Consider the following 13,878-nt stretch of genomic DNA (forward strand, 5'->3'; position numbering starts at 1 on the left):
AAAAGCATTATTTCTTAGTGAAATAAACACAACTGTTCTAACTTTGGCAGACCCTGCTTCCAGGACCTTTTAATATAATCGACTCTTGTTTAAAGTTCAAAATATATCAGATTTTTTTTTTACCTTGCCAGAAAATGGTTGCAATTTAACCTTTTAACATGGTTTCTTTTATCAGTAGGTGCATACTAAGGCTGTCACTATTTAGTACAAATCACTCATTTAAAAAAAAAAAAAGTTTCAGAATTTTCCTGCTCTCTTTCACTCCAAATGATTCTGTTTAAAAAAGCAGAAGCACTAAATGATGCATTTCTGAGATATTTTAGTAGAGCTACAATAAGTTAGATAGCAGAAAATATTTTTGGCTATCTGAGACATCACTGGCAAATGTCAGCTTGCCGCTCAGAATCAAAGGTTTTTTTTAGGCTCTCTATTTTGCAAAGATAACACATAAAGCTCACAGCTGGATGCATCAAGTTCAGGCATGTTCTCTGGGGGGAAAAAAAGACTGAAGGAGTCGACAAGGCAAGTTGAACGTAAACTGGAGCACTCTGTTAACAGCCATGTGTATGGAATTTTCCTTTAACTCCTCTTCCTCTCCAGAGGCACCTAAATGTTCTTAAGGCGCAATCCAAGCTTTTCTATAATTTATGGCATGTGTATAGAAAAGTGTTTTTGTCATCTCCTTTGACAGGTTTGTACATGTTAAGGGCACAAGAATTGAACCGTGAGATAAAGATTGTTTTTTAAGAACCAACCTTTCCTGTTTCTTGTGTTTCCTCAGCTGTCAAAGCAGGAGAAGCAGCAGCAGAGGAAAGAGAAGACGCGCTCCAAGGGCCCCTCAGAGTCGAGCAGGGACAAAGGCGCCCAGCGTTACCGGCAGGACCCCAACGCCAGTAGTGGAGCCGAGGGAGATGTGTCGTCAGAGAGGGAGCCCTAGGTGGGCAGGGTGAGGGAGCCGAGGAGATGTACACAGAAATACACACAGGTGTCTGCGGGTCCTTAAAACATCACGTCTTTTATTTACATTCATTTCTTCTGTTAAAGAGTGTCATTTGAGAACTTGAATCACCATGTTATAAAGGCCAATCATCTCTTCAGTGTATTTTTTAACTGTGAATTTAGTTTTATTTATTACATTTGATGATATTTGCTTACTGAAAAGGCTTCAGTTCACATACAGAGAGATATTAAATGTGCACATTATTTCCCCGTTTTAAGCTTTCTGTAATAAATCTGTCACTTAATTAGCATTTCTCATGCGCAAAGAAAATGGCTTCATGGAAAACCTGGAAATTTAGAGACTAGTTTTCCAGTCAATAAAACACCTGGAAATTGATTAAATAACCAAAGATCCTGGAAATAATCTGTGTTATCCTGAAGAATGTTTGTATTTATATACAATATATTATTTATATTTTTATTATTTAATATTGTATTTTAGCCCCTCACTCAGATCTCCTACATAAACCTAGGGGCATATTTAGTTTGAAACTTGACAGTCAGTAGCTGCGGGGTATGACAGAGTGGGTTAACCAGATGTGAAGCAGAATGGAAAAGAGTGGGAACCCTGATTAATGTTTTTTTTGGCTGCTTGGGGGCAGTGCAGCAAGTTGAAATCATAATATTGTCATTGCCTTATCAAAGAGATATGGCTAACATGTTAGCAAACAGTTGCCTATTTACACATCCAGTTAGTAAGTAAGTAAGTAGGACTTTATTTATATAGCACTTTTTGAGATGGGTTTTAAGGAGCCGCTTAAAACCAAAGATTCAGCAAATCTGGGCGACTGGGGAAGACACTTCATATATTCACTCTTCCTTTAGCTCTGTTTTTGTCTTCAACTGCTCCTGAGAAAAATATTTTTTAAGATCCTTTTTTTTAAGATCACTGGATGTGAAATGTAGTTGGGGGATAATCTGTGGGTTCATCACTATGAGAAATGCCTTTTATATTACACTTAGTATTTTTTTCCATTATTAATATAAACATATTGAGTGTAAATGGGCAGATTTCAAGTCGAGGCAAAAGAGGAAAACTCATTATCCACATTATCATCAATCATCTTTACAGTATCTTGCAAAACACTTTATATACAGCATGTGAGCACAAAAGAATGTGAAAGGTAATACATGTAACGCCGTGGTTCTCAAATTCAACAGATGTTAAAAAAAGTCTAAAAGACAGTTTGATTCTGAAATTTGCAGAAACCCTGATAGACCTGAACACCTGAGAAAGAAACAATATTCAGAAAATGTACAGCTGTGCCTTTTTGCAAGAGATTGCACTGTTGTTTTTTTGTATTTTGCACTGTCAACAAATACAGTTGCCCTCAAAAATAGTTCTCTCCCATTTATTATATTAGTGTATTGTGTCAAGTACAATATGGTAGCTTTGAATGTGCAGTGAGAGGAAAAAAAAGCAGCGTCGTTCACATTCACCTCAGCATCTCTGTTTTCCACTCCTCCTTTCCTCATCTGTGCCGGCTCCCTTTGTTGTTGTTGACATTGCGGTGAAACTCAGCAACGTTCATGCGAGACCTGTTTGTTTCTCATTCTGTGGCTCATATTGCGGGGAAGAGGGAGAGAGAGGAGGGGTCGGGGTTGCTCTTATTTGCCTTCAGTATTTGTTTACTAGTGCAAAAACAGAGGAGTTCTGGGAGAATAGAGACGGGGAGGCATTGAGTCAGCTCCCTCCGTGTCCCCTCTGCTCTCCCTGCTGAGGCTGCTGCTGCTGGCTCCTGTGGCACAGCCCCTCTCCCTGTGTGAACTCTCGGGCATGCACACGGATTCACAGACACTGGCACTGCAGCCGTGCCTTTGACAGCGGCCGTACAGTCAGATACATACAGACATGAGCAGGTGTGACTCCAGTGTGAACCTCTGAAGTTCACCATTGATGCTGAATTATTTTTGTCTTGTTTGGTACAGTTTTGTCTGTTCTGTAACGCTATAAACACACACACCCTGTCCCATGTGGGACTTTGTAAGCCTGTAGTCCTATCTCAGACTCTTCTACAGCAGGGGGCCTTGCACTGTAATCCCCAAGTGCATGTTGGGTAAATATGTGCCCCAAGACATGGAGGCTTCAGAAACTTGTTACGTAAGGCCTTTTTTTGTCTGACGGAGAGCCAGAGCGAGGGAGATGGGAGAAAGAGGGGGAAACAAGAAAGTAGAAGAAGCAAAAGAAAGTGGAGAGAGTTACTTTTTCATCCCTGCGTGTGCGGCAGGGGAGTGCAAACACAGCACTTCTGGAAGTGTGTGCGCTGTGGTGGGAGGAGAGGTGGGAGAGGGAAATTTGGATGTAAGAGAGATGTCAGACAAGGGGCTTGCTTGCCTGGCTCTGTCACTGCATATTTTAAAGAGGGAATCGGTGTTCCCGAGGTTTGCTTTGCATGACTTAAACATGAGCAGTGTGTGCTTTCCTCAGTTTGTGACCGTCCTCCATTATCTTCTCTGGTCTTCCTTCCTTCCTGTCTGCAATGTTCTGATTTTCATAACAGCTTACATGAAGGTTTCTGCTGCTCGTCAGGTTGCCGTAAGCAATTTCCAACCCACGTTGTCATTTGCTGCCCTAATTGTTGGCAAATCACCTGTTATGCAGTAGACCTGTCAGATTTATTCAGAGAGAAGACGTAACTTTCATTTAAGATTTTTATATGGCTGCTTTCACAATGTGGTGCCTTTTTTAAATATTTAATAAAGCCTGCAGTCACATTCTCCGTTTGTGTAAATCTGCTGATAATCTGTGCCAATAAAATGATGGTTCCAATTTCCCTTTTCTAGCACTGAATTTCATCATCTGTTCACCTACAATTGCTTTGGATAAGGGACATCTTTAGATGAGATATACATATATACATATATATACGAAATTCATTTGACACTGGATGTCGCGCTGGAGCACCAGCATTTCAGAGCAAAACAATGGGACAGAAATAAAATAAAACTCAACAAAACCACTTTCCAGTCTTTCCAACAATCACTGATACTGGTTTGGTCAAAATAAACCTTTATTCACTGAGTTAGATGTGAAAATGTAAAATATTTGTGAAAACTGCTGCAATAGCCACAGTGTAAGCTAACATTAATCCTTGGGGACAAATGCGGCCATCAAAGTCCGTCCACTAAAAGTTCTTGTTGCTGCGACTGACAAGCTCAGATTGTTATTCTCAGTGTCTGACATTATTATGGAAAGGATCCCTACAGAGATAGAGCTTTTGATTACAGCTGTAATATCACTATTGCTCGCCACCAGACAGAGAAACAAAATAGAACTCACTAAAAGACTGTTCTAACAACCACCAACTCTGGTTTGGTTGAAAAAAAAAAAAATAAAATAAAATCCTTCACCGACGTAGATGACAAAAACAGCTGTTTCAGCCACTCTACCCAACAGACCGGCTATGGAAACATACCACAGAGAGGCTGTGAAAGCAACACAGGTAAAGGGATTCTGTTCAGGACACGGTGACTCCACTATATTGTGTGTTTGCTGATACATTTGATTGATTGATTGGTAAACAATATTTTTTTCTCTATATATCGCATTGATCAATGAATCAAATGACAGTGTGTAATGTGAAAGTTGTCACTCATAGTAACAAAACCACAGAAAATTATCACCAGCTATATGGACTATTTTAGTATCTTTCAGCCTATTATTCTGGTTCCCCAACTTACAACTTTACTCACAGAAACCGAAATGAAAGGAAAATGAATATTTGACTTGAATTTGTAAGGTCCAAATCAATGCTAATGTTGCTCCTGCTGGATGTGTAAATAGGTTGCTGCTGCAACTGTTGACACACAGGCTGATGTTTTTATCCCTTTTATTTTTTTCTCGTTTGTTTTCACTTGGTTGTTAGTTTAAATATTCATTAAATAGGCAATTAAAGGCACCTTTAAAAAAAAAACATTCAATAAAGATATTTGCTGCTACAGCCTTACTTGGTCAGGTATGAGCAGTTGTTTTTTAGTGTCTAATGTCGGCAAACTTTGAGTAGATATGTCTTTGTAAGTGAATGTTAGTTTTAATTAAGTAAAACATTATGTGCTTTTATGCTGTAGGTGCCACTTGTGGCCACATGGCTGGCAGAACAAGCTGCACAGTTACACTTGCCGTTTATTGATTAATGATAATCCAAATGAAAAGAGCCAGAGACCAAAGTGATTCTCTTCTGTTTTCTCTCATGCAGATGTCATACTGGGGACATGAAGGTGAGCCCAGTTTCCTCAGGAAGGCCTTAATCCTCAGTGACTCTTACACCTGATCGTGGACTACCCTCCTTCCTGTTTGCAAATCAACTGGATTATCTTGGCCTGTCGCAGAACATCGTCCCCTCACTGGTGTCTTTGGCTTCTCTTCTCCAGAATCACATGGGACTGCCTAGGTGTAAACAAAGTAGCAAAGTCTAACTAGAAGACAGATTGATGTAGGGAAATGCATAGGAAGGTAACATGGGTGATATGGGATAGAGCAGATATCAATAGCACTACACTGTGTGGCTCAGTAGCTTTCTGCACTCTCTTACTGTCTTTGGGCTCTGTCTCTGTCCGTCTTTCTCTTTCAGATTCTCCCTGCCTGTCTCACTCTCAGCCCGCTGTTCCCACTTAATCTCTGCTCAGACACATGGCACTGACCCTGAAGCATAACTCTGCTCCAAGTCCTTGGCTCATAGTACAGACACAAGAACATCAAGACAGCGATAATGCAACAGCCTAGACATATTCATTGTCCCAGTTACACCTCATGACTGGTATAGTACATGCGTACATGCTGTTTAAAAATGTTATTGTGCCAGAACAAAATTTTAAAAACAATGGTAATGTATTCAGTGGCTGGTACAATTTGAATATTCACTAGCCATTTGGCCCGTGGACAAAAAACTTAAAGGTGCTGTAAGTGTAAGCTGCATTTTGGCTAACTTTCTGTCCGTTCAGTTAGCAGTCCCCTCCCTACTCCCCCACGAAACTATTTTGTGAAGTGTGAACGGGCCTCCTGAACATGTATTCTCCGTTTACTGCAGAAGGAGGGACTGGGAGACCCATGTCACTGCCAGAACACTCTATATCAGTAATTGCTGTCAGGATGTAGAGCTATTTAACACTTACCTTGCACCTTTAACTTGTACCCTACCCGTATCAGTACTGTATTAAGGTCCAACTGAAATATCTAGAGAACACAGGTCTGCTTCATAAATTATATTTCCTGTCACTTGGCAAAAGGGAGAAATGAAAATTTTACAATTTTACATTAGCTTTCCTTCTATAAGCATGGACACGTCTGGTGTTGCACCTTAGCTTGCTACATCAAGTAACAAACAAACACGCACCATGGGAAACGTGCACTGTTTGCCGGCTAGATAGCTAATTAGCTTGTTAGCTGAACAGCTTATAAATGCACCTGCAAATTTCAACATTGAACAGTTTAGATTATGTTAAATGTTGCTGTCCTTCCTTTTCAGTTCCATTGCTAACAAAAGGCTATCTCTCCTCGTCTTGTAAACTACAGTTAACAGTTTGTCTGTTTACATTGTCTCTGTGGTTGTTACTCTGCAAGGAGCATTTTAGATACATCTCTAAAACAGATTTTTCTTCCTTACAGTGTTAAAAAGAATATTAGCGAAACATTTAAAAACCACTTCAAAATTATCTTTAATTGCAAAAACTGATGACTAATTATGATTTCAGTTGGACCTTAAAATCCCTAAAGATTACCTGCATGTCTCTCATTTAGTCGCCCCACCAGACCCACACTGAGGAAATGATGGTTTGACTGCAGGGAGGGTTAGTGCCATACTGCTCGCTTCAGCTGTGGTCAATTTTACGTCTAGGATCAAGTAGCTTCGGCTTAGTGACTTCGAGTCCGTTTGTATCAATTACATGTACTCTGCCTCCGTGGAGATGGCCAGCGGCGCTCTACTATCATTGAACACTGACACCAGTGTGGTTGGGCAGACTTTGGCCTCACAGAAACACATCTATTTCTTAATGTTTTTGATTATGACACTGTCCTGCTGTCCCTTGACAGATCTGAATGTACATTTTGTTGGCATTTTATAAAGCTGTTAATACAAAAAATAATCCATGCAGTGTTTCTTGTGTGTTTTTCCACTGTTTTTTTTATCTGATGCAAAAGCAGGGATACTTGTCCTTATTTCTCCTTCCAGCATCACCACCTGGTCCGTCTATATCGTCCCAACTTTAGCTCTTTAGCTTTTTTTTAGTTCAGCAAGCTATTCCTGGCCAACCATGCCATATCCCCCCCAACCCCTTTCTCTCTCCCTCCAGTGGTGCTGAGCTGAGGTTTCTCCATGTTGTGGTGTAAAGCAGCAGGAGAGGGAGAGGAGCTGCTGTAGCCCAGACTTGGGAGCTCTCTGTGAGGGAAGACAATGACCCAAATATGTCTGTTAGCTAGCAAGCCTTGGTACTGCTTCAAACTGGGCTAGAACTGCAGTTCTCCTCTGCAATGACTGCATTGTGATCCCAATGCCAGACAGGCATTACAGTAAGAGTGGATGAAGCAGGCCACGGGGCCTTTGATTATTGATTTTACTGTACCAAACCTCTGAGAGGGCTGCAACCGATCGCAGCTGTAACGGGGTGAGAACAGGGAGTGTTGAGTGGGGCAGATGTTGGAGGTTTGTCTATCTGCGGAATCATCTAGGTATTTCAAACCAACATGGCTGTTTGTGTGTCCATGCGTGGACACCCCGGGCTGCAGGGCAGGGCAGTGGGCGCGGTGTCAGTCGGACATGGGAAAGTGGGTTAAATTCCAGGCATTCTCTTACATCTGAAACCACACTGTGTCTGGTTAGTCTTCTCTACAACTTATCTTACATCTTGTGTGTGTTTGTGAGAGTCCTTTGCCAAGCCCACTGGCTATGGAAAAACAATTTAACTGGATTTAATTTGTTGCCCCCCTCCTCCTTCCTCTTCCCTCATTCCCCTTGCGTTTTTCTTTTTTTTCTCTCTTTTGTGTGCCTCTGAGAGGTTGGGAATTCATCTTGTTTGGTAACTCCATGCCCTGTCCAAGCTCACGTTGCAAGTTAGACAAGCCAGGTTTCATGGCAGCCCTAATGTCTCAGTCATAGTGGATTGTCACTAGAGTTTGCTTTGCCATATGTGATGCTAAAAACTGGCAGTATCTTATTTGGGGGAAAAATAGTATTTGGATTAAACATGGATTATTTTTCTTCAAAATATGTTTGGCCAGCTCTCAGTCACATCTCTTGCTTTCCCCTATCTTTCTTGTCTTTACTTTTATCAGTCTAAGCTGCTCTAAAGGGTTAAAAAAGCACAATGAAACCAGTTGCCTAGAGCCCTGACCACTTTTTCCATTCTTGCTGGAAAGTTTCCAGTGCTATTTATATGAAACCTCAGGCCCGACAATCAAGAAACCCACTTGGCCGGGATAAAGTATTATCCATTATCCTAAAGTTCTGTTTCACCCAAACTGTTACACAGAGACATCAGAAATGGCAGACACACAGAGAAATCTCTGCTCCATGGCTGCTTTGTAGACACAGATATGCAGTGAGTGAGTAGACAACATGTACAAGCAGGCGCAAGTGAAATCAATCCATATGACCTAACTACTATTGTGTAACCAAAGAAAATACTACATCTAATCCGTCCTGGCCTTGATGAATGATTTGCTGCAGCGAGGGTCCAAATGCCTGAAGAGAAACAGAACCGGTCTTTATCCATGTTCATGGGGAATGACACTCACTTTTGGCTGAGATGCTGACATAATTTAGAATAATAACATTATTATTGTTAATGTCTATAGAAGAGTAGTGTTTGGCTGCCCACAGGATTCGTGTATGTTTGAGCCTGTGAGTGGTACCAGTCCAAAACATCTAGGAATGTTATTAGAAAGCCAGTGCAGCTTCAGGAACCAAACTTTATTTTGATATTCAGCAGTACAGCATGCCATTTCCTTCAAGTACAGGCTGCTGCACTGCACATCAATAAAAGACATTCCCAGAAGAGGGCAGTGAAAGGCACACATCTTGTTTTCACCTTAACCAAACAACAAACAATTTCCAATTCTGATCTCCACATTACTTACATTTCATTTGATTCAAACACTTTTTTTATTTAGCTTTTATGTCAAATACACTATGTTTAGATATGAACGAGATCATATGAAGATCTGATCCCAAGTCAAAAAAAGCACAGTGGAGAATATGTGTGTGCTTAAGACATGCTTTAATCTACTGAAATTATTTTTCATATATTTTTTGGTACTGGTATTACACTATTTTGTAATTTTACTTTGAAAATGTTAAGTGTGGTTGTGTACCTGAACTACATTGAAATACATTATTATTACATTATTTGAGTAGTTGTGAATTCAGCTATACCTAAAGTATCCAGACACTGTAACTGTAAAAGGTGTTGTCCATAGTAACAAATACACAGACACCCTACAGTTCCCCTCAGCTCTACAGGCCGTTTTAGCATCTCTCAGCTCATTGTTATATTTGCGGTGGTTTTGGTTCGGTCTCACCGCCCTCATCAACCTTGTCCTGCCCTGCTGCAGCAGGCAGCCATTTTCGGTGAAAAGGCTCAGACCAGAACGCTCGGTACACACCACGTAGCAAGCACCAGACAGCAGACAAAGTTAGCACCCAGCTGGTGAACATGGTAGAGCATTATATTAACAGCTAGAGCTAAATATTGAGAGTAAATATTGGACTTACATATACCGGGTGGCCAGTAACATAACTCCAAATGAATGCTGCTTGTGTCTGTTTGCTAACACGTTCACCCCGTCAACTTTATGAGGTGATAAAATGTCATTGTTGTGTTTACAGCTTGTTGCACTGCCCCTACGTGGCCAAAGAATCTAGAGACCTGACTTTTTCACGCAGCCATCTTTTACATGAATGGTAAGGTAAACACAGGGTGTTATGCAGTGTCTGAAATAGCAGGTACGTACCGGTTACTGTGGCACTTCTGATTCTTGTCCACATGCGTACCTTTACTTCTTAATTCAGTACCGCCACCTTTGTTGAGCATGGCTGTACCCACGGCAGAGGTCCAGGGGATATGGACCCCAGTATTTTTCTCGAGAGGTATAAATAAATAATAAAAGTCATAAAACAATTGCCTAAAAATAATGACTTTGATGCCCCAAAAACCTTCCAGCAAGTTCAGTGTTTGGACCATGCATGGTTTTCTAAAACCCTGCGTACAGTAATGCTGGCAGTCAGCTAGATTAACACTAAGAAAACAACACTGGAAATGTCCTTGTTAAAAAGGATAAAAAGAACTAGGGTTTGGGTTGTGTTGAATTTGGGTTTTGTGGTCCCTTTCGGGCACTGGAATTACCAATGACACTAAATGAGCCTGTTTGAGCTGAATGGAACTGAACCTTAATCAGCATCATTGGTAACACCTGTGTTTACCCCACTACGTCATGTCAAAATGGCTGCTGTGGAAAAGGTCTGTGATGGAGCTTTAATGGGCAACCTTAACTTTGACAGCACATGAAATAAAGTAAAAATACCGGAAAGTACATAACAAGTAGACGATAGTGTCATATGGGTAGAAGTGTACTCCAGCTCCCATATGATACAATGCTTCCTCCAGTGTGAGCACCTGTACTGATTTCTGACCTGGGATTTACTTTAGTCGATGTGCGTACATGCCCACGCGCTCTCTCTCGCTCTCTCTCGCGCATCTCTCGCTCTCTCTCTCTCTCTCTTCGTCTCTCGCGCGCGCGCGCTCTCTCTCTCTCTCACACTCAGCAGACGGACGCATCCATGGAGGGCTCGTGCAGCAGTCCTCTGCCTTACTACTTCACAAACCTCATCTCAACATGACATAAGAAGCTCAGCCCGCCTCTTGCAGCCAGAAGCTCGCCGGTTTTTTGCCTAACAGCCCTCGCAGCATCCCAGCGGTACCAATTTCCAACTTTTTTTTTTAACATCCCCCCCTCCCCCCCGGTCCTCTGAAACCCCTCCCCTGCACTTTTTCATCCATTCCCGGGAGATAAGTGAGTTTCCTGGGGGCTTACAGGAGGTTGCTCGTTTCTTTCTTTCTTCCTTTTTTTTTTTTTTTTTTTGTTTTTTTTTTGGACTTCGGGGATCCGCATGGATGTGGCAGCGGTAGAGGGGATGTCTCTGCCGGGTATCCGACTCCGGAATCGGCCGACGCAAGTGATGCCGAACCAGAAGAAGGTCAGAGCGAGACGGAAAAAACGAAAGGAGTTGGTTTTAATCCAGATATGCTTGTTCGGCGGCTTGCTCCTGGTCGTGAAGGGGTTTTCCTACTTAGCGGAAAATTCAGGTGAGGATTTGTTGTTCGGGATGCCGGAGAAGGAGAGCTATAGCCCTCCAGCAGACAGCCCGTTGTGGTTCAGTACTGTACATGTTTGTTCCGTAACACCGAACACAGCTCTAAGGTACAGAGGCAATAACATTAGCGTAGCTGCATCTTCCTGTTGAATAAGTAAGGTTAAACGTTATTCTTGAGTTGCCTACAGGGACTTATTTGTTGGCACATTTACTTCAATTTCTAAATGAACTGTATGATTGAGGCTTCTTCACGCTGTTCCTATGGGGACTGAAGCTTTGCCTCTGGAATAATCATCTCTAAGTTAGCTATGTTGTTTGGATCCAGGGTGCAAAGGTATGAGTCTTCACAGGTAAGATAACCCCTCAGAATTATCATTTATGTATTATTATTATTTTATTCATTATTGATTATTTATCAGTTACTGTTCCATTCAAAGGAATGAAAACAATGTCTTTTTAATGAGCGAAACTGTATTATAATTTTACCAAATATTATGTCTTTGTTTGTTTTTACTAAACTTTAGAATTCAATACCGTAGATAAGCATAATGCAGTATTATTAAGGCTGATTATTAAGGCCAGATTCATTAAGGCTATGCATTGGCATGAATCTGGCGATACGATACGTATCACGATACAAGGGTTAAATTCAATATATTGTGATACATTGCAATACTGTAAGCAAGGGGATATATTGCAATTTTCTTTTTACAAATTTGAACCCAATATTAGGATAACAGTCATAGTATAAAGCATATGCATAAAATCTGGGTTAGAAAAAGTTTACTTTTCTTATGTAACCAGAACAGTGAGATCTGCATTTGTATTTATCACAATCCCTGTATCATCAACATCATAGCCCTCAGTTTACAACACTGCTATCTAGTGGTTGAGGGTTTAAATCGATGCATTATCATAAAACAAAATATTGTGATACAATATTCTTTGACCTTCTTACACCTACCTACATACCTAGTACTATCAAGTTTCATAGCACAGTATAACATGGTATTGGTATAGACCTGCAACCCTGTAGGGAACATTAGCATAACCCACAAGTGTTAGGGGCGGATTTGAGCAGTGGGTGGCAGAAATCTATGCTGACTTAATCACAAACAATCACATATATCAATACTTGCTTAATTGGAAAAGCCCCAAAATGAAGACATTTGAACTCAAAAACATTACATTATTGTGCCACATTAATAAAGCATTGAATAGAAATATCTAAAGGTGGCATTAGACATCAATACATTGACAAATCTTTCCAAATGCGTGTCTTTTTTCATTAAACTTAAGCCTATGTGGTCATAATAGATCACTAAATTAATTTCAAACCAAAAAGTTAAAGAGTTACACCCTCAAAACCATTAGCCTCAGTTTGACCTGAAAAATGTGCTGTCATACAGGTACACAGGAGGCTATATTGGGAATTCATATGAGCTTTAACTATAGGAAACTATTCAGGAGTGAGGGATGCAGAGGCTGCTGTATGTTCAGGTGTTTTAGCTGCAGAGTGGTGAAATCAGGGCAATGAGCCCCAGGGTATAGGCCTATACACCTCTCCAGGTTACTGCAAATGGTTCCACATTCAGTGTCTCTTTCACTCTCTAACTTTATTTCCGTGCTGCACTGGCATGTTAGTGAACCGCCTGCCAAAACCCCCAAATGCAATCAGATGAAACCCTGATAATAAATAAGTGCATTTACTTCCTAACATCAAGCATCTGTACCACTTGACTTGATGTCTGCGTGTTCTTCTCTTTCTCTTTTTATCTCTCTTTGACTGTGCCCCCAACACTTCACTTAATTACTGAGTCAGCGTCAGCTAAAGTGAGATGCATTTATCACTTTCCACGGACAGAAGGCCTGCATGAATATTCATACTCTCATGATTTGTGCATCATCAGTGGGACTAATTTTTTCTCTTCTTTCCTCCCCACTGCGTATCCTGGTTACATGGAAATGCAACAGTGCCGCTCTCTGCATGTGCCCAAAATTAGAGGTGAACAAGAGACAGCGCCGGGGCGTTTAATGCATTTCCCTTGTCCCCATTGTGTTCTTGTTAACTCTTAATCAGCTTGCCGGAATATCAATTAAAGTTGATTATTTATGATGCGCTTAATGAAGTTCTGCTAAATTGAGCTTGATGTTGTGAAGCTGGAAGCGACGCCTCCTCACTGTGGCACATTAATCATTCCCACACTCCTCTTCTTCTGTGCAAGATAGCGAAAGATAGGAGGAAGGAGGCAACGGTAGAGAGCTGGCACGCAAACCTCGCTGCTGCTGCTGCTGTTAGCTGCTGTGTGTGGTGTAGTGAAGGTGAGGCCAGGTGAGAAGTTCAGCCATGCCCTCAGGACTATTGAATAACTGGGCTTTTTAATTCTATCTGAATCCCTCTCTTAGGCCAGACTTGTGGTTGGCAGGGTGGAAAGGGCAGAGTGCTCCTGCTGGGCTCTCTGAAGTATGAAATGAATTCATTGGTGTTGCTGCTCTCTTGAAGAATGTGCAGATGTAGCCACAGTGGGAGCCCCACTTTGTGTGCGCTGCGCAGTTGCTCCCCCCCCCCCCC

The 13,878-nt window shown here is 41.4% G+C and overlaps 2 protein-coding genes across 3 annotated transcripts in view; both read left to right on the top strand.

Moving 5' to 3' along the window:
* Positions 1–7,083, top strand: part of dtd1 (D-aminoacyl-tRNA deacylase 1) — a 14,549-nt gene extending 7,466 nt beyond the window's left edge. Inside the window, exons 5-6 of one of the 2 annotated variants that reach the window (XM_035660048.1) lie at positions 782–946; positions 5,196–7,083. In XM_035660048.1, the coding sequence (XP_035515941.1) occupies positions 782–937 (156 nt within the window). In that variant the 3' untranslated portion in view covers positions 938–946; positions 5,196–7,083. The remainder of the gene's footprint in view (positions 1–781; positions 947–5,195) is intronic. The other variant, XM_035660049.1, reaches the window with a different exon arrangement.
* A 4,019-nt stretch (positions 7,084–11,102) lies between these two features.
* Positions 11,103–13,878, top strand: part of LOC118326363 (sodium/potassium/calcium exchanger 3-like) — a gene marked incomplete in the record, with an annotated part of 55,727 nt that continues 52,951 nt past the window's right edge. The window contains 1 exon segment of the mRNA XM_035659343.1: positions 11,103–11,298. Coding sequence (XP_035515236.1) covers positions 11,103–11,298 — 196 coding nt within the window.

This window comes from Morone saxatilis, unplaced genomic scaffold (assembly GCF_004916995.1).
Source record: "Morone saxatilis isolate NCDOM2014 unplaced genomic scaffold, NCSU_SB_2.0 Contig17, whole genome shotgun sequence".
In the NCBI taxonomy this organism is placed as follows: domain Eukaryota; kingdom Metazoa; phylum Chordata; class Actinopteri; family Moronidae; genus Morone; species Morone saxatilis.